Source organism: Dermacentor variabilis, chromosome 6, assembly GCF_050947875.1.
Source record: "Dermacentor variabilis isolate Ectoservices chromosome 6, ASM5094787v1, whole genome shotgun sequence".
Taxonomy (NCBI): domain Eukaryota; kingdom Metazoa; phylum Arthropoda; class Arachnida; order Ixodida; family Ixodidae; genus Dermacentor; species Dermacentor variabilis.
Window position 1 is genome coordinate 43,086,861 of NC_134573.1, and position 24,113 is coordinate 43,110,973.

Here is a 24,113-nt window from a genome sequence, read left to right on the forward strand (position 1 = left end):
TCTTGAAAGAAAAGTCTGGCCGTGCATTCGCGATGCTCACAGAACACAAGCAAAGGGCATTCTTGAAGCACGAACTGATAATGGCCCCCTTAACAAGCTTAGAATGCGCGGACGTATACGGTAGAAGTGGCTTGTTGGCTCGCGGCTCATACGACCAACACTGGTGGCTGTCTTGAAAGCTCAGGCGAAGATCAAGAAAACGAAGAGACCTATCTACCGGCATCTCATGAATAGTTTGAAGGGGAACTAGGCACTTATGAAACGCGTCTAACGCTTTCTTAGTTTCCAGAATAAAAGCACCAGAAGAGCAGTCAATGGAAATTAAAAAGTCATCAAAGTATCTAAATATTTTAAAAACTGCACTGCCTTGGGCTTGTAATGAAATGTCATGGTCTAAACAGGATAAAAACAAGTCACTAAGAATGGGAGCAATGCAAGAGCCCCAATACAAACACCGCTCTTCTACAAAAAACATTGGTTGTCCCAAGTGATGAAGATCGAATTAAGATAAAGCTATAAAATTTCTAAAAATTTACAGCAAGACATGCCGGCCTCATTCTGGAAGAAAACAGCAACATCTCGGTTATCGGCTCTTCTGTGCGCAATGGGTACTCAAGATTTTCAACCACCGCTAGAAGACGGAGAGGTTCGGCGCTGCCTTGGCTCATCTGATCTGGTAACACAATGAGAGTGACCACTCCTTGTCTGCAAATGTGACAGGGTAAGAATCATGGTACCACTGCTACGAGCCTGAAGCACAACGGCAAAGCTTAAAGTGAAAAGATTCGAATTCACCCCTCCAAAGAATGCAAAGACGGTCATTTTCGCCGGGAATGTGTTGTTAATATTTTTTCCATCGTCCGCGGTCATTACTGGTCGAATCTGCTAAACCTGGAGAGACTATCAATCGTTTCTGATATTTTGAAACGCCAGATCGGCTGCGTGTCGCAATCAAGAACAAACGACGTGAAAATTTTACGAATGGGGTGACCTTCCTCCATGACAATACCCGTCGCCGCGTCACTGATGTGGTTAACACAAGACTGGCAAAGTTCAAGTGGGAAATGCTGCAATATCCGCCATACAGCCCAGACCTGTCTCCTTGCGACTTCCATATTTTAGGGCGATTGAATAAACAGCTCAAGGAAACCAGATTCCTGTCGGACAATGACGTTAAAGAGTCAGTTAGAGGCTTTCCGAAGCCGGAACCCAATGATTTCTGCGAGACCGGCATCAAGCGACTCATCGGCCAGTGGTACAAATGTCTATATGGTCATGGAGATTACTTTTGAATAAAGTACGTCGTTTGTCATATATTCGCATTGGTTCACTTTCATATGACTCGCCCTCGTATATATTGCAGAACTCCTGCTTTTAAATGTACTCTGGGACAGCATGGCCTTAGTTGCCTTTGTGCCATTATACCCCAAACTAACTAACTAACTAACTTTTTAAATGTACTTTCGTTTGTGACTATAATTTCCAGTGCAATTACACACAACACGCGACCGGGATTAGCAGCTCCTGTGTAATCAATAGGAACAAAGAACAGCGTGAATGAGATTTTTGCCTGGCCGCTGCATTTGAACAAGTATGTAAACGAGGTTCTTCAACGACAAAGTTTCATTAAAATATTTGTCCGCAACTTGCTCATTTCACGGCCTCTACATTATTCATGTGAGCAGCATGCGCTGCTTTGCTGGTTTCGAACTGATATAGTTCTAAAGTTCGTGTGATATTTTCTTTACCCATTATATAGATAAAAAAGATGGAAGCATTGATATAATGTATTTCAGGTACAATTTTTAGAACATACTAGTATATTCTTTCATTTAAGAAATACATATTTTCCTTGTCTTCACAGTGCGTAGCGTTCAAATTTATTTGCAGCATATTTGGCGATGGCATTGCAGTTATTATTCATGTACTTGATCCCTCGACAAATTTCATAACGAGGAGGCCCAGCTTCAACGTGAGCCCCCTCGAACGCAATTTCTGGCTACGCCATTGCTTGGATATAACTGTTATAAATTTGGATCTGCAAATAGCCATTGCAAGTAAGCTGTGGGATACTCTATGCTTGTCTGTTTGGAAATTACTTGAATGTCATTGTTTTCTTGCAAACAATACACAAGTCATTTTCTATTTTATGGCGATTCTGATCGGCGACTCCTTAAATACCGGAGCACAGCAGGTACAGTGTCGCAACGAGCTTGACCAGCTGTAAATAATGCTGCGAACCTGCTACCCCCAGGACTACAGTCACGAACTGTCTTAGACCACCTCCTGTTGCCAGAACAGGCCCTTGCCAAGATTTCCGAAGCAACAGCTTCACAAGAAAACATGGTAATAATTCATACAAAAGGCTTCCACAATAGCCTAGGACCAGACATCTACTACCTGTCAAACAATGACATCTGCGAATGAGGTCTGGCAAACGGCTCCTTTGTACTGCTATGTTTAAAGGATCTCTGATATCGACTGTGGGCGTGTCCTTTATTGGCAACAAACTAGCCGATGCGTTATCTCACGTCAACAAATTGATTCGTTTTCTTTGGTACCCAAAGAATAGATGTTGCCATCATAAGGCAGCTATCATTTTACGGGCCACAGTATACATAAGGAATCGTTTGAGAACCTGGAGCTGTATTAGCAGTTACTGAACTATTATGTAGGAGTTTCGGGGTTGATTCATTCTTTCAGTGCACGCTTCCCTCCCTGCTAAATTACATTGCTAAAAATCATGTGCGCTACAGCGGTCTTTGTAAGAATAAACTTTGGGCCAATTGTAACAGATTTATGATTTAGAGTGCAAAAGACCTGCTCGAGTCACCTCTGCTCTTTATCTCAATTTTTTTTAATTGTAAATCATGGAGCCCGCTTGATGGCACAATAACTGTTGGCAAGTATGATTCTTGTCTGGTGTTGCTGCTAACGACAACGCTCTGCAACTTCCTTTGTCAGTAATGATACCTTCCAATGCAAGCATCTTCATTTCTCGCATCTGTCTGTGCAAATACAATGGATACAATGCAGTTTGCTACGTCGTGCCTTCAGAATTTGGCAGACAAGTTGAAAATTCCTGCTGTGCCCACACACAGTTTGTTACCAGACTAGATAAATGGTCTCGGAGATATCTAACACGTTCATGCTAATACCAGTTGCTTGGTGTCTCAACTTGCTTTGTTTCGTCATCTGTCTTCTGTGAGGTCTCATGTTAAACTTACTTTATCAGACGGGGTGCAGACTAAGTATCTTGATCTGTCGTCTCACGTAAAACTTTCAGCGTAGTTTTGCAAAGCGTCCGTTCGCGCTAGTTGGCAATTTATACTTATGTTTATGGGGTTTTTACGTGCCAAAACCACTTCCTGATTATGAGGCACGCCGTAGTGGAGCACTCTAGAAATTTCGACCACCTGGGGTTTTTTGGCGTGCACCTAAATCTAAGTACACGGGTGTTTTCGCATTTCGCCCTCAGCGAAATGCGGCCGCCGTGGCCGGGATTCGATCCCGTGATCTGGTGCTCAGCAGCCCAACACCATAGCCACTGAGCAACCACGGCGGGTAACTTATACTTAATATTTTCGCCCAGAATATACAAAGAAGCACACAGAGACACGCACGGAAGAGGTACTCTTGCAGAACATTTGGCTTGGTTCAAAAAACATGGCTTGTAAAAATTTGTCTTTACCTAATGCCAATAAAGACGTGTTTAGTATATTTACAAGATGGGTGGTGCTCTGTCAAGAGTGTGCTGCTCTTTATGCTCCCATTTCATAAGATAATTTCTCTACAGCGAAGCTGTATATGGCTAACCGATTCGTCCGTCCATCTGTGGCCTGTATGTTGAAAACAGTCTGCCAAGAACCTCATGCGCATGCGCGAAGAAAAGAGAAAGACAGGCGCCCGATTGGCTGCACCAGTAGTCACGTCGTTGTTCTCTGTCGCAGCCGAGCGCGCGCACAGCTATTTCTCGGCGGTTCCGAAATGGCTAGGCCACGCGTCATACGTACTCCTGAGGAGCAAGCAGCTTTCGATCAGCGACGCTGCGAGCAGAAACGGGAACGAGCTCGTCTATGCCGTGCCGATGCTGCAGCACAGGCACAAGAACAGGTCCGTGCATTCTAGCGCAAGCAGCAACTGCGTACTGAGGATGCAGCAGCCTACCAAACCGTCGTTTAATTGACCATCTTGATTAACCCGCTGATAAACACAGGGCCCAAAGGTTTCAGCTTCGCTGGTTAACCCTCTGTATGCAGTGCTTGGACGGCGGTCTTTTGCTTTCGCAGCTATGTAGCTTAATAGATTGTGCCCGCTTTCAGTCACCAGCAAGGGAGGTTGATATTGAGAGCATTTAAATTCATTTTCATAAATTGACAAAATGGCCAGCATTGCGAAAAAAAGTAATGGGGAGCGTCAACTGCTTCCGTTAGCCCGGCAAGCCAACTTCCTCCGACGACGTTCTTACGGCTTTGCGGGGCTTTGTGCACGGTGCGTTTTAGATAGGATTCTACCCTCATGATTTGGATTATTCGAGATTATTTGGTACGTGGTACACTTTAGTGGCGCCTGTCGTCACAGGCATAAAGGCACGGGGTGGTTTGCTGCTACCGCGTGCATCGTTCTTCGCATTAAATTTGTTGCCTTGAAACACGAAGAGTGGGGAGCCTGATCCATGACCACAGAATTTTTGAACCGTCAATGCGTTAGAGGGCTACTTGGTGCAAATCCATTACTGCTTTGTTTAGCGAAAAACAACGGACAAAAGAAAGACGACCAGGACAAGGCGCTACTCTAAACTGACATCCTTTTATTCCGTCACTCCTTTATAGACAGCAGAATCTGGAGGAACATGCGCAGTGAGCACCATGTGCAGGAACCCCCAACATCCGATCACAAGAGCACACTCATGCGACAGAATCCAAAATCCGTATTCAGCACTGTAAAATGTTAAAGAAGGCACACTAGTGCACTGTGACCCCAATTACTGTATGAAGAAAGCTTCCGATACTCTCGGGCAGTGGTATCACGGCCCTTTTTCAGAATCGTAGTATCACTAAACATGGCTTTACACTTGCATATTTTACAGTGTTGAGCCAAATGGGAACTTGTACCTGTTGGTATGGATCGCTCATGTTCTCTAAGGCGCTCGCTAACACAGCGGCCTGACTGCCCGGCATACACTTTGTCACATGACAACGGAATCTTATATAGCACACCGACGCTGCAATCTACAAACTTCGCTTGATTCTTTTCACAATCTGGTTTTTGCTTGCTTTAGAAATACGGTTGCACAATATTGAGTTTCTGAGGAACAGAAAACAACAGCGGAATTCGCTATCTCGTGGCGACATTCTTTATATTCAGAGCCACTCTATGGCAATACGGCACAATTTCAGGCCTCTTCTTTTGTGTAATACAGTTGCTTTTGCGCCGCTTCCCTTTCAGTTTCTGAAGCAATACCTCAGAGACTAATGTCACCACCACATTTCGGTAACCCGCAGCCTGCAACCTATTTAACTGTGCAATGAAACTCTGGTTCGCAGATTCATGACCGGATTTCATTAACGAAGATTCTAGACACATCAAAGCAATGGCGCGCTTCACAATCTTTGAGTGCGCAGACGCATAAAGTAAAAATTCCTTACGCTAAGGAACTTAAGTAAACATTCCTTAGCGCCTTGTCCTGTCGTCTTTCTTGCGTCCGTTGTTTTGCGCTAAACAAAGTAATTATGAACTTGCGCTTACCACCGCGCTTAGCCAGCGCTCTCGCCTCGAAACACGTCCAGAATGCCCGAGCGTGGTCTATTTATATCATTTGCGGCCTGGAAGGAATTCTTTTATTTTTTTATTCTTTGGCGAGGATCTTATATGCTGTGTTCTACGATGGTTATTGTGCTTTAGTAAACTTCACCGCAATACGTAAGTGTATTGCAGTAAGATTATTTTATTGTTATTTCACCATGACGTATTTACATGTAGCACCTGAGCTCCCGGTGAAGGCCATTTCTGGATAACGTGACACAGCCAAGGACACTTATAGCACCTTGGAGGCATTCGAGCTTGCGAAAATAAACATGAGGGCTGACGGAAGGCTCAGGACAGCCTTTCAGATCGTAACTGTGAGATCATAGTTTGAACCATGGACAAGCCGAGGCTTCGCTTTTAGTGTCTGGGAGGCACGACCAAAATGTACTGATAATGACACATTGCCTACACTGAGTACTTGTGTAAATTCTCACTTCGCTGCAATACACTTCGTATGCTTTACCACATTACGCAGCACGGTGTCCAAAATAATGACACGTTGCGTACACTTAATAGGCGCGTAAATTTGCACTTCACTGCAATACATTTGGTGTGCTTCACTGCATTACGCAATGTATTACACAGCTACACACCAGACGCGCTACGGCGCAGGCATCACGTCAGAGGCGTCCCGCATCGGACGCTGCACCTAGGAATCGCGCTGTGAGCCGAAAGAGGAGCCGCGTCGCCTGAACACGAGGATTCGAGTGACGCACGCTGGAAGGTGGAAGGGGAGAGAGCGAGAAAACTTATTAAACGCAAGGGTATTGGGGCATTCTCGCACCGGTCCCCGCACCGCCCCAATGCGCTTAAACGCGACAAAGGGGAGAAGCGGGCTAGTGGCGCGCCACCTGTCGAGGAGGGGGTCTTCTGTGTTTGCCGCAAGATGGGTCTGCGTGTGCGCCAAGCGCAGAAGAAATGTAGCGGAAACCTATTTCGCTACTCGTTTAACTGCGACTTCTGTCATTTACATGCTCATAATTACCGATATTCCACCGCACTATAACTTTCTACGGCACGTTTCCAAGGCAACACCGCATTCACTAAAGGCGCTTTTGTCCCCCTTTGAACCATCGAACTCATGGCTGAGTGGTAGCGTCTCCGTCTTACACTCCGGAGATCCTAGTTCGATTCCCATCCAGCTAATCTTGCAAGTTGTTTTAACGCGACAGCGTTAAGAAGCTCGTGTCGCAGAAAAAGCCGGTGTCGGTGGCGTTGACATGAGCGAAAATTCCGGACGGCAATTCATAAAACAGCTTGCAAGATGAGCCGGCTGGGAATACTGTGGTGTATATCGGTAATTATGAGCGTGTCATGAATGAATAGAATTTATTGATAGGAAAGAGAGGTCTACCTGAGCTAGTGCGCTCCAGTCTGCTACTCTGCACGGGGAAGAGGGAAGGGGAGTGATAGTATTGTAATCGCAGAAGTCGCAGTTAAACGAGTAGCGAAGTACGTTTCCGTTACATTTCTTCTGCGCTTAGTGCACACACAGAGCCATCTTGCGGCGAACACAGAAGACCCCCTCCCCGCAATGTACGGCGCTGCCCTGACATGTGGGGCGCCACTCGCTCGCTTCTTCCCTTCGTCTCGTTTGAGCGCATTGGGGCCGTGCGAGGACCGGTGCGAGGATGCCCCAATACACTTGCGTTTAATAACTTTTCTCGCTCTCTCCCCTTCCAACTTCCAGCGTGCGTCACTCGAACCATCGTGTATAGGCGACGCGGCTCCTCTTTCCGCTCACAGCGCGATTCCTAGGTGCGGCGACCGATGCGGGATGTCTCTGACGTGATCGCTGCGCCGTAGCGCGTCTGGTGGGAAAGCATCGCCTGCGATGTGTGCCGTGATGCTGGCGCGAGGAGTCATGCGTCTGCGTGGTGCTCCCAAGCGAGATAGAGGGCAATCCCATCGAGGCGTTAGCTCCGTGATTGCGTCCGCATTCATGGCGCGTCGCGGCCCGGCTGTCGGGCCGATCACGACGTTTGGCTCCGCTTGCTGAGGCGCACGTTTTGTCTCTGTATGACTCAAGAGCATGCCGAGTGAATGAGTGGGCGGTGCGAACAGGGTGCGATAACGCTATCGCGTTCCAGTCTTGAAGGCGAAGCTTAAGTGTCCTCCCTGTTTTTTTTAAGTAGCAGCTACATATATACTTGCAAAGTTATGGACGCACAGTTGCTAATATTCGTGCTTGTCATTTCTCACCGGATGTCCTTAATCGCTCTGCGTAGCCTCAGAATAATCCTGCCCAATTACTGTTCCAATAACAGAAGCGAGTTTATGCCCACGCAAAGTTTCCGGCCGTACAGACATTCTCGGAAATATGCATTTTGGTTCTACATTTTGAACTCCAACGAAGATTTACCAACTTACCGCCTCGTCGTTAATGTTGAGGTCACAACGCATGGCTTCATCAGCCTGCCGTGTTCTGCCTATTCGTTGTGGTCGTGTTGGCTTACCCCGCATCATTGGAAACGAAGCGATCCGGCTTTCGGCAGTGAAGCGCAGCGTTGATAAAGGCTTGCGCACATCATTTCTGGAAGCATTGTACGCTTCTTCACGTGCCTTGGATTCACCGCTGTGCAGATCTCAGTGCCCACTGCTTCACCGCGTCTACACAGCGTCCAAACGCAAACAAACGCACACATGGGGCATGGCCAGCACGCGCAATCTCGGAAACAACGTCGGAAAACGCAGTCGTCACTTACAGCGCATACATAGACGAGGGGAAAAAAGGACGACGTATCGGCGCTTGTCTTCGTCGTCCTTTTTGACCCTCGTCTATGTATGCGCTGTGACGATTGATACCATGGAATACCAACTAGCCCGTACCCAAACCTTGCTTCAGGAGAACGCAACCCTATTTACCGCCATTCTGGCGCAAGTAACCTGCGTCGAGAACCTATAGGCGTGCAGCTCCGACCCTGCGTAAGATAAGTTTGCCTTAAATGGGCCTTGGTGGTAGACAAATCATTAGTTAAATATTCCGGCCACTGTAGAGCGCACTTACGAACAAAAAAATTGAGTTCGGCCCTTGGCATCAAGAAAAAAGAAACACTAGCGGTAGTACACTGACAGAAGCATGTTATGTGCATAATTTATTTTATAAGTCGTTTAATGCCATGGTTCCGGGCTTCTTTATTTACCTGCCTTGCAGCCCTCTCAGACATATTGGCTAGCCTGATCAGCCAATACGTGCCCATTCCATCAAAAGTTCTCGTCAGAACCAACTTCGTCTTAGACATCTGGGAAGATTTCACTCTGGCTAACAAAAATATGCATCTTCCCAGCCAAATGGGGCTGTAATGGCGTGACAACTAGCGTTGCCGCCCGAGAAATCCCGGCAGTGCTAGCTTGATTATGATGTGCATGACAATACCTTCCACTCAAATATACAAACATTCATACAAGGACTAAAAATTCTACCTATTTTTTACGTTATGCTGAATACTGTTACAGTAATCGAACATACAAAAAGTAGTATTAAGATTAATTACAGGAAGGGACAGCGCGTCCCATGGACACCTGGTTTTTATAACTATTTCCCGCAAGAAATGGTGCGCAGGCGTAAATGACTTCGGGATTTTCATTCAGGAATTAACGGGCGTATTAAAGAGCGTGACTGAACTATCTATAAACTACCTTTCTACCTTGGTCGCTTTTTTCGGAATCTGAGGATGCGGAATGTGCCTCGACAAGGGTGGTTACATTATCTTTCACACATTGCTTTCTAAAATACATTTATGTCTTCGTAGGCAAAAATCTAAGTGAACGCTTGTTAAAAACCGCTGCTTTACACTTGAATTCCGAATTCCTATTAAGAGTTTGTTGTTATATAGCAATGTTGTTTCATGTACAATGCTCAGTATCAAAGTAGTCTCGTTTGGGTCTGTGTGTGCAAGTAGAAATATTTAGGTCGCCACGTTCATTTCGATGTACTAGGCTTTATGATTGCCTATTTTCGGTAAATGCTGTTAAGCACTACTGGATTTTGCGAAAGCAACATTCTTCTTGCCCTCTTCTCTCTATAATATATGAAATTAGCGCATCCTTTTTCTACATTCACATTGGCCTGAAAACAGCTGCGCTGCTTTGTTCAAAAACATTGGAAAAATTTTTAAGTGGGGAATCACAAAAGTTCAGTACTTTAAGCAAATGCGAATGACACTAGACAAATAAAACATGTATGTGAAACTTCTAAGCAAAACCTGCCTGGTTTCATAATTTGCGATCACACAAGAGAAGGGAGACGTGCTAACAAAGCGGAGGGGCGCTGCTTCTGAATGAGAAAGAACTGGCAGTAATTTCGCAGTCAAGAACATGAACAGACACAAAGAAAGTGAAGGCTGATATAATCGAAAATAAGGTAAGAAAGAAACATCTAGTAAAAGAGCTCTGCTGTGGTGCGTATTGCAAAACTCTTAAAACGTGCGCTTGAAAAGCGTTGATCCTGTAAGTGTCGAGTTCGATACCCTCTTCAATGTAACGGTTATACAACTGCTAGTGCGAAATAGGGCAACAGCTTGAAAATAGGAGAAAAGGAGCCCACAATACAATATAAATGCACCATTAGGCAGCCAGGTCAATCTTGCGCACTCAAGAATACCGGTATAAGGCAAAGTTTCACGGTTCCCTTTCTAAATGACCTAAATGCAACATTTTACTAAGGCTAACTTGATTTACCCGAAAAATGTGCACTTCTGAAGAGGATTCATCTTGGATCCTGGTGGGCAGCCGAAGGCGTTGGCGAAGGCAACAGAGTTTCGGACAAGCTTATTACAGTTGGCCGAGAAGGGATTAATAACACCTTTTTGGCCGCAGGTCATGTAGCATAGGGTGATAAAAAATACCTGAGTTTCCGTAAAGTTGCTGCTAATGGGACGGTCTCTCTCTCTTTCTTTTGTGGTATCAACAAAGGAGGAGTAAGCAAGTTGCAGTGCCGGGATCTCTGGAAACAAACTGTTCTTGCCATCGCTGTTTTTAAGGCAGTTCTCTCTCTCCTCAAATGCAGCCTTCGAGGCTTTGCTGATGATTGAGGTCACCACTCCTACACCCGGACGCCAATGGAGGCCCTCTCGGTCGATTGCTTTAACCATTTCTAAAGCAAGAGAGAAACCAAGTCCACCATAGAACATGGCGCTTGTGCCTTTGCTGTAATACAGTGGGCGGTCAATGGCAGCAATGGCCACGCGAACGCTGTTCAACAAATAGTCATACACAAAATAAGGTTGCGCGTAGTTCATCGGCAACCTCAGCACATCCTTATAGAGGGAATCCTTCCTGGTAGCGTGCAGACTCCGAATAGACTTGATCCAGTAGCTACCGAACGTTGTCTCGTGTTCGGGATACGTCTGGTATATCGCTTCCAGGCTTTCGTTGGTAAGGAACTTGGCTGGAGGCCACACCGCCAACTGAAGCTCGTCAAACTTTGCCACCATGGAGTCTTTGCTCTTTGAGTCTAGCCACTTAGTCTCTTTAACCAAGCGAATAGCATTCAACAGCATACGGTCGAAGCCTCGGTTAATCTGCCGCTGATCAGCCTTCGTAATTCGAAGCATGAACTGCATTGAGAGCAGCATCAGTTTGTAGGCTGCTTCGACGTGGAAGCCGCAATATGCGGGTCTTAGTTTATCCGCTGTCCTCTGGTCTCCGTACCTCGCCAAAAGTAGACGGCTGTCAGCAACCGGGCCAAAATGCTCGACGAATTGCCAGGACAGGAATGACAGAATCTGCTTGTTCGTGTAGTTGCTGAAAAGCTCGCCTACTGTAAGGAGGAACTTTACATTGCTGACTACCACTTCGTCCCGATTCCGCAGTGCGGGCGCCAGCTTGGTGGCGGTCTGCAGGCACTCCAGCCAGCGGGCCGAAGCTACGCTCGGCGTGTACACTTCTATTTCGCTGAGAGGGAACCTCGCAGCTTTTATTGGCGACACGTGAAGGGCGTCATTGAGGGCCTCGAGCACATCGGCCTCTAAGCGGGCTGCTTCGGTGGCTCGCCGCTCGCCGTCGACTGGGCGACTACTGGTGAATACCTGGTAAAACTGGCGCCAGTAGGTGACGTATCCTCCGGACTTGTTTACGCTGCGGTGGTGTTGGAGGTAGAAGCGGAGACTTGGAGCGGGTGTTATTTCGATGCGCCTTTTGTATGTTGTCGTTCCGTTGTATAGAGTCGTGATTCGCAAGGAGAGCCAGAACTCGATGTGCCAGTTGTAAGCCATCGTGATCAGAACGTGCAATGGGTCAACCTGCCTGTTTACCGGTTCTGGCCAGGACAGGCCACGACTTTCTAAGAAATTGCGAAATAGTGTTAGCGCGGAACCATACATGGAAGGACTGCCCATACATGACTCAAGCATAAACAAGGCCTTCCGACAGACGGGGAATGTGAGAGCGCCTTCTTGCAGGGTCTCCTTCATCCGGAATAGCCATGAAAACACCATGTCTTCCATGATGGACCCATCGAAGTCCCGTAATTGCCTCCTCTCGCCTGATGGTGACCACTTGGAACACACGTGAGCGTGGAAGTCTTCGCAGGCGTCGACGTTGTGATTCAGTGCCTTAGTCAGAAGAATTGAATGTAATTGGCAGTCTACGGTAATGCACAAGTCTCTGCGGTGGGGATTAAGTTGCCTCGAAGTCAGAAGCAGTAGTGCGACAGCGACGGCGGCAATCAAGAGCACCCCAAGTCCCAAGCTGATGACAAATGCTGGTCGCCTGAATGATTTCTTCTCAGCGAATGCGGTGTTCCTCGGACTTCGTAGCTGCGAAAAGAAGAACGTAAGATTTTAAGGGGGTCATTTCGCGGTACATCGAGCACACTGAAAAGACCTGTGACCTAAAGGAGCCCTGAAACTCCATTTCAATACATCGCAAGAACGCTGTCAATCTTAGACGAGGCTCCTGTGAAAATGTGAGCTAAATCTTATTTCACTGTACACAAGCGAGAATGGTAAATGTCGTATCAGGCACTCAAAAATACCTTGCTCTTTCTGCTTGGAAATGTCTTCATTCAACAAAATCGCAAGGAGGCAAGCCTACCAGCCGTCATTTGCTGCTCTGGTGATGTCGAAAGCGAAGAAAATCAGTACTGATATAATGGGACATTGTCAGTCAAATAAATAAAAGTACACACGTGTGCCATTTCAAAAATACCAGAAAAGGTACTTCGCCTTTACACTTCTGCTCTACACTAGCCAGCACGGCGTAGCCACGTTTGCTGAGCATGGCCTCCGCGATGGCAGCGACGTGCTGCGCAGCCTAGATGCTGCGACCGCCACGAGGTGCCACGACAAGCCGTCTTGTCGGTGAGACGATCACGCAAGCGCGTGCGCAGATTGGTTTCTGTAAGTGACACGAGACACTCGCGAGTTCCCATCTCAAGCAACTAGACCCACGCACAGGCCTGAACCGGAAGTAGCGTCATTACAAATGAAGAAATTTCGGGTGGTACTTTGCACCCTGGAAGCTTCCAGCGCACTAGTGGAAAGGAAAGGAGCGCGAAAGCCGCACATAACTACCTCTACTACCTACCTCTACCTCTACTAACTACCTCTACCTCTACTACCTACCTCTACTCCGCTACCTACTACCTCTACCTCCGCTTATGCTACCTACTATAACTACCTCTACCTCCGCTTATGCTTGACAGATTCGAAAAACTTCCTTCATGCCAAGTCTGCGACTGGCGACTCTGCTGATTATGCAAACTAATTGAAACCCGGCATCATGCGCAAATCGCACGCCTCAACCTTACTAGAAGAGATAGAATAAGCCTACGAAGATTGACTAAGCAAACGCGAAATATTGAAGTACCCTGTGAAAACAACCAACCGTCAGCATGCAATCCTCAAGTCTATGGATAAGCAAATAGCGGTAGCCCATATTCCGCGTAACATGCACCGGCATGTCACATGGGCAGAAGAAAAGCACGAGCCAAGGAAACAGAAAGAGGACGTGGCTCTCTTTGCACTGCTCACTGGACAGATGCGGTCAAGTGCCCGAGTGGAGAGGGCATGGTAGTAAGCGTGGCAGGGTCCAGACATGAGGAAATGGCATCCAGCTGTCTTCCTGCTCACAACGTCGCCGCAGCACAAGCGGCTATCATTGCCCTCGTCATTTCGGCATTGGCAAAGGATGAGGAAATATATATTCTTGCAGATTGTGAATCAACATGTCAAGCCAACGCGAAAGGCCATCTGCAGATGTCGATTGTTTTCGTGCTACTTCCTATGGGCCTATGGCCAACACACCGCGAGCTGCTATCATAATTGCTGGCCAGAACTTTCGGCAAAACAGACCTGCTGATGCATCGGTCCTCGACGGGCGAATGCTACTTTTTCCTCCATGATGGCGCTGGTGTTACATCAGCGGAAGAGCTGCGAGTGTCGATGGCCCCCGCGAGGAGGGACTCTATCAAACGGAGCGTATACGGCACAGTAGGCAGTGTACACGATAGCATTGGCAAGATGCAGCCTTTAAACCCATTCTAATTTATTCTTCAGGGGAGCAGAGGCTATGACAAGTCATTTCGTGGTAAGGATGTATGCTTATTTATGGTGTCGTGTCCACGGTAGCTTCGCGAAGCTCTTTGTAAGAAGACTGTTTCCATGCGCTTGTTACTTCTGAGTGGAGATGTTAAATTGAACTCATGCTCTACACTAGACTTTTAAAAGAAAAGGTAAAGGTTATTTCAGGGGTTATTCAAGAATATAAGAAAGAAAAATTTTTAACAAGCACTAGACCTAATGCAATCAACAAGGAGCCCAATAAGGTCGCCGCCGCTGAAAAGCAGGTTTGTGAGTGCAATAAACTCATATCTAATTTCGAGGAAAACATAATGGCTTTGGAAAGGAAAGTGCCGTTCAACCTTGTTATCTGCGGTGTTGAAGAACAGCTAATGAATCAACAGATATGCTTCATGAGTTGGTTCAAGACGCTATTTTCGAGGGTATACTTGAGATAAATGTCAAAAAAATGGAGAGTCAATCGCCTTGGTAGCCAAAATTAAACTGAGACGTCTAAGGCCGGACCCGTAATTCTGAAATTTCTTGACTATCGAGATAACCTTACAATGCTTAAACACTGTGGTATGCTTAAAGACTCAGGTTTCTCTGTTTGTGATAACTTTTCGCCTAATATTACTGAGATTGGAAAGAAGCCGTGGCACAGAACAAAAAACATCGAGATAAGCTAGGAATGGTGACACTAACCTAGGATAAAGTGCGCATAAATTGGCACCTTACCCTGTATACGCAATGCCTCATAACCTCGATCGTACCGGAATCTTAGAAGAACGCTAACATAATCCTAATCCATAAGAAAGGGGACGCCAAAGACTTGAAAAATTATAGACCGATCAGCTTACTGTCCGTTGCCTACAAAGTATTTACTAAGGTAATCGCAAATAGAATCAGGAACACCTTAGACTTCTGTCAACCAAAGGACCAGGCAGGATTCCGTAAAGGCTACTCAACAATAGACCATATTCACACTATCAATCAAGTGATAGAGAAATGTGCAGAATATAACCAACCGTTATATATAGCTTTCATTAATTACGAGAAAGCGTTTGATTCAGTCGAAACCTCAGCAGTCATGGAGGCATTACGGAATCAGGGTGTAGATGAGCCATATGTAAAGATACTGGAAGATATCTATAGCGGCTCCACAGCCACCGTAGTCCTCCACAAAGAAAGCAACAAAATCCCTATAAAGAAAGGCGTCAGACAGGGAGATACGATATCTCCAATGCTATTCACAGCATGTTTACAGGAGGTATTCAGAGGCCTGGAGTGGGAAGAATTGGGGATAAAAGTTGATGGAGAATACCTTAGCAACTTGCGATTCGCTGATGATATTGCCTTGCTTAGTAACTCAGGAGACCAATTGCAATGCATGCTCACTGACCTGGAGAGGCAAAGCAGAAGGGTGGGTCTGAAAATTAATCTGCAGAAAACTAAAGTAATGTTTAACAGGCTCGGAAGAGAACAGCAGTTTGCGATAGGTAGCGAAGCACTGGAAGGGGTAAGGGACTACATCTACTTAGGGCAGGTAGTGACCACGGATCCGGATCATGAGACTGAAATAACCAGAAGAATAAGAATGGGCTGGGGTGCGTTTGGCAGGCATTCTCAAATCATGAACAGCAGGTTGCCACTATCCCTCAAAAGGAAAGTGTATAACAGCTGTGTGTTACCAGTACTCACATATGGGGCAGAAACCTGGAGACTTACGAAAAGGGTTCTGCTGAAATTGAGGACGACGCAACGAGCTATGGAAAGAAGAATGATGGGTGTGACGTTAAGGGATAAGAAAAGAGCAGATTGGGTGAGGCAACAAACGCGGGTAAACGACATCTTAGTTGAAATCAAGAAAAAGAAATGGGCATGGGCCGGACATGTAATGAGGAGGGAAGATAACCGATGGTCACTAAGGACTACGGACTGGATTCCAAGGGAAGGGATGCGTAGCAGGGGGCGGCAGAAAGTTAGGTGGGCGGATGACATTAAGACGCTTGCAGGGACAACATGGCCACAATTAGTACATGACCGGGGTAGTTGGAGAAGTATGGGAGAGGCCTTTGCCCTGCAGTGGGCGTAACTAGGCTGATGATGATGATGATGATATTGCATGGGACCGTTACCGCGAAGACAAAGTTGAAGCCCCCCCCCCCCCAAAAAAAAAGAAACGAAGGCCAAGGAACCTTAGAAAGTGAATCACTCGAAGTCCACATGAGTAACGCTGCTGAGTATGAACGCGCGAAGTCTCGCAAATGAAAAAGATCATTTCGAAGTTATTCTTTTGGAATTGAAACCTGACATTGTTGCTAAAAAACATGGCGAAACATCACGAAAACATGGCTTTACTCGGACACATTAGGCCACGAAGTCTTGCCACCGCGTTATCTGATCGCTCAGATAGATAGAGGAACAAGAGGCGGGGGCATCGCACTGCTTTTCAAGAAAGAATTCCGCTACTCTTTCATGCCAGATCGACGGGAAATTTAGGCAGTGCGGTGGAAGCTACATCGAAATAAAGGCTGTGTATTTGTTGGAGCAGCCTACCGCCCGTCTAATGCTGAAGTAAGGTATTTGGAACCTTTTCTGAATTATATGCACGACCATGTTACAGGTGGCATGGTAATCATGGCTGGGGATCTCAATGTTCCTGAAATCGAATGGTCATCCATGAATGTGCGGCGATCAGCGAACGATATTAGATTAGATATTATTTAACTTCATGCAACTGGTTATGCAGGTGGCTATACCATGCAACAGGATTTATGTGAATAGGACGACGAATGATGCCTGTGTCGCTACAGGTCAAGATTGGACTAGAAACGTTGTGCCCTTCTCTCTACGAGTGGTCAGACATGGAGGTAAACAAGGTTTCGTTGTACTTAGCCGAAAATAGCTGCACGCCTCATAAATAGCTGTACATGGTACGTTTGGCTGCCCAGTTGACTAAGTCGAGCGGACGAACCGAAACGCTCCGCTCGCTGTGCTCTCCAAGAGCAAGGGCACCGCTTAGCCTCCAGCTGCTAGCGTGAGCGTTGTGTGCGCAAACAATAGCGTTCCTGCAGAGGAGCCTCGTGAATACTACATCGCGGTGAATTCAGTGAACACATCGTCGCGAACCTATAATACTGGTCTGGTGTTTTCTATAGGTAACATTGATTTAAGTAAACGCTACCTTTCTCTGGCCGTCGCTGGTACGTGGAAGATTTTTTTAATGACTTCTAAGAATACAGCAACGTACTAACCACACCACACATTCTGTTCCGAGTGCATGCACATCCACACTAACAGAAAATGAGAGTAAGTAGATATGATTCTAACTATATGATTAGCGTATGTTAACGCGGAAGCGAGTTTTGTATACGGTCAGTCGGAAGGAAAGTAAATTTGCGCCATCTACGGTTCAGCGTACTTCCCTCTAGCTATTACCGGTTTCTTAACATTGCCGCTGTAAACGGCACCCTCAACGAGTAAATGAAGCAAGGGATCCCTGACTTCTTTTGTTGTTCTTCTTCTTACGACTTCCTTCATCCACCAATGCTCGTGTGTCATGTGCATTGCGACTTATCCATTCTACATGTACTGTATCGGAGAACTGCTCAGGTGTGTCCTAAATCTCCGTTGCGAAACGTCGGAATTCAAAACATGCCGCAGACTGCTGACGGCCGCTGAGGAATTGGTGATGACGTAATGTGCCTACTAGACAGCGAAAGGAGCGGGCAGAGAACGGGTATTGCGTTTCGAATAGCCAAGAGCTCTGCCTGTATCGACGGCCAGACAGGGAAGCAAACGTACGAGCAGGTTCCTATTCCGGTCAATATTTCCAGACAAGCGATAGCCATCGCGACGTGGTCCTCGCTCACACTAACCATCTGCTACATGTCTCCGGAAAGAGTTTTCGTTCTCGGTTGATGCGCTATTTGCTGTATCATTGGATTCACCAACACGGCCAACGGATCATGTGTATACGCGAGTCATAGGCCGATTATTCGTAACTTGCTGATAAAGCCACGGCGGTCGTGGCGGGCAGGAATCGCGGGGCACCACCGAACCATCCGCCATACACTTCTCAAGGACTGCGGCTTCTGGGATATAATGGCACTTTACGGAACGAGCTTGGCGGCGCTGGTGAACTAGTTCGTCAAGCGCAGTTTTTTGCGCTTTGGCCTAGACTTCCTTAATGGGAGTAATATGTAAAAATCCCGTAATAACACGCATTGCTGCTCGGTTTATAAATTCCAATCGGTCCCACTCGGTGCGTGTCATGTGATGGGACTGGGCTTCGTATATCAATCTTGGCGATTACACTGCACGTATTAGGAGGCGGGGAATGGTGGCTGTGGCGCCACCTGACTTTTGAGAAATCCTGTGGATGACGAGCAGTATTTGGGACGCCTGCTGACGTGCTTGGCGGCTGTATACACTTGTAGACATACGTTTACTAACTAAATTAACAATGACAGAATGTGTAAGCGTCACTGAACGAGGACGTCGAAGAAACAGTAACACAGAGACAGCGTTGTCTTTATGTGTCTGCTTCTTTCTACGTCTTTACTCCTTCGCACTTACGCATTCTCTCATGGATTCAAACTAACGAGCCCGCCAACGTGTTTTAACTAAATAAACAAGCTTAGTGTCACGCGCGGAAAGGTAAGCATGTCCACATGAGCGCGGAAACTTGCTGTCAAAGTGCTGGAATGAGGAGTCGCGGCAGCATCAAGCGAATCGAACTTCGTGCATCTCTCGCTTCGACGTGAACGAAACGTCGAAAGGATAGCGCATACGAAACTACCGGCACTACGCGCACTCTGCAAACATCGCAGATCATTTTGAAGATGAGGCCCATGCGGGCGAGCACTTTGGCCATGTTGCAGATCGCTTTCAAGACACACGACCGCCGGCAACGCATCCCTACTGCACCCGCCAAAGGCGTCTACTACGCCGGCCACCATTCGCGTGCCCAACGCCGTGGTAGACGACGAGGTTGTCTCGTCTCTGTACTGAGCGGCGGGCGAGCAGGACATCGAGGCACCCTGGCAGCCACCGTAGAAGAACTCCCTCTTCCCTGGACTGACCCCGCTGCCTCGCAGGCGACAGCAACACCCTCCAGAACAGCTCGAGGCCTTAGCTCTCTCCCCATGACGTCACACGAGGGGGGCGGATCGGTCCAAATACGGAGCGCTGTTCGAGAGAGGTTGTCTCGCAGATGCATCGTGCGGAAACTTTTTTTTCCTTGCAAGGACGAGCATGCAAGTATTTTAAAAGAAGTTTGACCGCAAGAAAGCTATAGGAGCAAAACATTCTTTTACACAATCCAGTTTGTGCTGTCGTTGCGCTAGATCAGGAGTAATACACCTATTTGTTTTAGGGAGTTGCGGCTTTCCTTTTTTTTTCACTCATCGGCAGTGTCGAGAAGTTTGGCATTTAGCTTGTCACAAAACTTACTCAGCAAAACGTTCGTGCTGCACCGCAGGATCTGTTTTAGTACTACTTCGCTCTTGTGGCCCTTCTGATAGGCGTCGCCAGATTGTTCTTCGTTAGCCAGCATTTCCATTGGCAGCTTCGTGACGACCTGGCGTTGTTCGGGAATTAGTAGCAGATCTCGCTGCATAGGGAGCTATTCTACGACACCGTAGCTGTGAGCAACAGCGTTAAGTGCAAACATCGACGGGCAGACTAGGCCTCCTCAGTCCAACTGCTTCACAAGATCGTAGTGTTCATGAGCGGCCGAAACTGTGATCGTCGTATCCACAGTCAACGCGTCCCTGCCTTTCGCGCACTTCAACTTTTTCAGGGTCTCGTGTTCTGCATATGCCGCAACGTAGACTAGGATCGGAACGACGTCCTGCATCTTCGAGAGTGTCGCTGCTGACAACAACATTCCAGCTTGGATGTATTCCCTCTACCTGCCTGCGCGCACATTTTCATAGATATTGAGTAGCAAGCTCGGCAAACTGCTCTGCAAGCGCCGCTTATTTTGGATTTCATAAATCTTCCTAATGGAAACGCGATACTGTGCACCTGCCAGTCGCCAATACTTTCGCGGTCTTCTAGGCAGTCAGCGTGTATGTTCCAAAAAAGTACATACAACATCCCAAGCTCTTCGAAGCTGTATCTAACGACCTCAAGAAGCGCATAGGTAGTGTATTCGAGACCAGAGTGCGTCTCCTTTGTCAGTGTACCTTTGTGAGGGCCTTTGTTTTTTTCGCTCATCCAGCGATTTCAAAAGCATGTGCAAGAAGGCGCTTATTGGATCGTTATCAACGGAAAACACTGGTTTTTGAAACTGGACTTTTAGCCTTTTTCCCTTCCACATACTTCCGTATACAGTTTTCCACCACTTTAGTATGATATCGATGAATGTAGAAGTGGCCTCGAAAGAGAATGGGTTGTGATTTGCTCCAATAGCACGTAACGTCTCAGGTAAGAAATCACTGAATATTTGTAACGCAAACTTTACGTTCTGCCTTTCAATATTCGAAGGGTAGAGAGCTTATCTCGACAGCCCATAGCCATGTTTCGACAGCAGGTCACACTCTTTGCTGCGAAGGTCCTTGATTGTCGCAAATGACGCTGTTTGGATGCGCTCTAAGTGTGGCGCGTCTGTTTGGATCTGAGGGAAGTAGAAGCAAACATGGTCATTCTTCTGGTTGATGCAGTTATTTCGTATGCGTTTTAGTATCTGTAATGGGTCTATAACTACGAACAGTGACCTTACAGGGTATGACGGGTTCTTACACACAATTCTAATAGAACAGAGTTCTTGTCGCTCAAGACGCACACAACCCGGTAACCAACTTTTTCCAGCCTGCAAATCACACCTTTAAGCGGCTTGTCACCCGCCGTGGTTGCTCAGTGGCTATGGTGTTAGGCTGCTGAGCACGAGGTCGCGGGATCGAATCCTGGCCACGGCGGCCGCATTTCGATGGGGGCGAAATGCAAAAACACCCGTGTACTTAGATTTAGGTGCACGTTGAAAAGGTGCAGCGGTGGCGTAGAGGTAGAACACCCGCCTCGCGTGCAAGAGCTCCGTGGTTCGAATCCCGGTGCCGCGTCATTTTGCAGCGGATTAAAAAAAAAGTAAAAAAATATCTGCGTGTTGATAAAATTGCATAAACAGGCCTGGAGTGTGGCCTGATCCCGGTGACCAGAACCGGTAACGCACTCCCTCACCAGAGCAGGATTTGCCACCCTGGTGCAGTACTTGGCCACAACCTCCTATATGAACACGACAATCAAACGCCCGCCCTCAGTCCCCAGCAGCTGCGAAGCAACTGACCACGGCGGCGGTCAGACCTGCGACGCTGCAGAGGGTGCTAAGAATCCCTGGCTCCGGACAGGCCGCCATTGGAATATGAACCTGGCAACGTTTAACGCTAGAACGTTATCTAGTGAGGCGAGTCTAGCAGTGCTATTGGAGGAATTAGTGGGCAGTAAATGAGATATAATAGGGCTCAGTGAAGTTAGGAGGCCAAAAGAAGCGTATACAGTGCTAAAAAGTGGGCACGTCCTGTGCTACCGGGGCTCAGCGGAGAGACGAGAACTAGGAGTCGGATTCCTGATTAATAAGAACATAGCTGGTAACATACAGGAGTTCTATATCATTAACGAGAGGGTGGCAGGTCTTGTGGTAAAACCTAATAAGAGGTACAAAATGAAGGTTGTACAGGTCTACGCCCCTACATCCAGTCATGATGACCAGGAAGTCGAAAGCTTCTATGAAGACGTGGAATCAGCGATGGGTAAAGTCAAAACAAAATACAGTATACTGATGGGCGACTTCAATGCCAAGGTAGGCAAGAAGCAGGCTGGAGACAAGGCAGTGGAGGAATATGGCATAGGCACTAGGAATAGCAGGGAAGAGTTATTAGTAGAGTTTGCGGAACAGAATCATATGCGGATAATGAATACCTTCTTCCGCAAGCGGAATAGCCGAAAGTGGACGTGGAGGAGCCCGAACGGCGAGACAAGAAATGAAATAGACCTCATACTCTGCGCTAACCCAGGAATCATACAAGATGTGGACGTGCTCAGCAAGGTGCGCTGCAGTGACCATAGGATGGTAAGAACTCGAATTAGCCTAGACCTGAGGAGGGAACGGAAGAAACTGGTACATAAGAAGCCAATGAATGAGTTAGCGGTAAGAGGGAAAATAGAGGAATTCCAGATCAAGCTACAGAACAGGTATTCGGCTTTGACTCAGGAAGAGGACCTTAGTGTTGAAGCAATCAACGACAATCTTGTGGGCCTCATTAAGGAGTGTGCCATAGAAGTCGGTGGTAACTCCGTTAGACAGGATACCAGTAAGCTATCGCAGGAGACGAAAGACCTGATCAAGAAACGCCAATGTATGAAAGCCTCTAATCCTACAGCTAGAATAGAACTGGCAGAACTTTCGAAGTTAATCAACAAGCGTAAGACAGCTGACATAAGCAAGTATAATGTGAATAGAATTGAACATGCTCTCAGGAACGGAGGAAGCCTAAAAGCAGTGAAGAAGAAACTAGGAATCGGCAAGAATCAAATGTATGCGTTAAGCGACAAAGCAGGCAATATCATTACTAATATGGATGAGATAGTTCAAGTGGCTGAGGACTTCTATAGAGATTTATACAGTACCAGTGGCACCCACGATGATAATGCAAGAGAGAATGGTCTAGAGGAATTTGAAATCCCACAGGTAACACCGGAAGAAGTAAAGAAAGCCTTGGGAGCTATGCAAAGGGGGAAGGCAGCTGGGCAGGATCAGGTAACAGCAGATTTGTTGAAGGATGGTGGGCAGATAGTTCTAGAGAAACTGGCCACCCTGTATACGAAATGCCTCATGACTTCGAGCGTACCGGAATCTTGGAAAAACGCTAACATAATCCTAATCCATAAGAAAGGGGACGCCAAGGACCTGAAAAATTATAGACCGATCAGTTTACTGTCCGTTGCCTACAAAGTATTTACTAAGGTAATTGCAAATAGAATCAGGAACACCTTAGACTTCCGTCAACCAAAGGACCAAGCAGGATTCCGTAAAGGCTACTCAACAATAGACCATATTCACACTATCAATCAGGTGATAGAAAAATGTGCGGAATATAACCAGCCTTTATATATAGCTTTCATTGATTACGAGAAAGCGTTTCATTCTGTCGAAACCTCACCAATCATGGAGGCATTGCGGAATCAGGGTGTAGACGAGCCTTATGTAAAAATACTGAAAGACATCTATAGCGGCTCCACAGCCACCGTAGTCCTCCATAAAGAAAGCAACAAAATCCCAATAAAGAAAGGCGTCAGGCAGGGAGATACGATATCTCCGATGCTATTCACAGCGTGTTTACAGGAGGTATTCAGAGACCTGGATTGGGAAGAATTGGGGATAAGAGTTAATGGAGAATACCTTAGTAACTTGCGATTCGCTGATGATATTGCCTTGCTTAGTAACTCAGGGGACCAACTGCAATGCATGCTCACTGACCTAGAGAGGCAAAGCCGAAGGGTGGGTCTAAAAATTAATCTGCAGAAAACTAAAGTAATGTTTAACAGTCTCGGAAGGGAACAGCAGTTTTCAATAGGTAGTGAGGCATTGGAAGTGGTAAGGGAATACATCTACTTAGGACAGGTAGTGACTGCGGATCCGGATCATGAGACTGAAATAATCGGAAGAATAAGAATGGGATGGGGTGCGTTTGACAGGCATTCTCAGATCATGAACAGCAGGTTGCCATTATCCCTCAAGAGAAAAGTGTATGATAGCTGTGTCTTACCAGTACTCACCTACGGGGCAGAAACCTGGAGGCT

General features: G+C 46.8%; 1 protein-coding gene across 1 annotated transcript; it reads right to left on the reverse strand.

Moving 5' to 3' along the window:
* Nucleotides 1–10,484: 10,484 nt before the first annotated feature.
* On the reverse strand, nucleotides 10,485–12,023 carry LOC142586105 (endothelin-converting enzyme 2-like). Its single transcript, XM_075697363.1, has one exon. It carries the CDS (start codon nucleotides 12,021–12,023, stop codon nucleotides 10,485–10,487), a length of 1,539 nt encoding a protein of 512 aa, XP_075553478.1.
* Nucleotides 12,024–24,113: the final 12,090 nt, after the last annotated feature.

Excerpts from the sequence above, each read along its gene's own strand:
- LOC142586105 (XM_075697363.1), bottom strand. The coding sequence starts at position 12,023 with ATGGCTTACAACTGGCACATCGAGTTCTGGCTCTCCTTGCGAATCACG.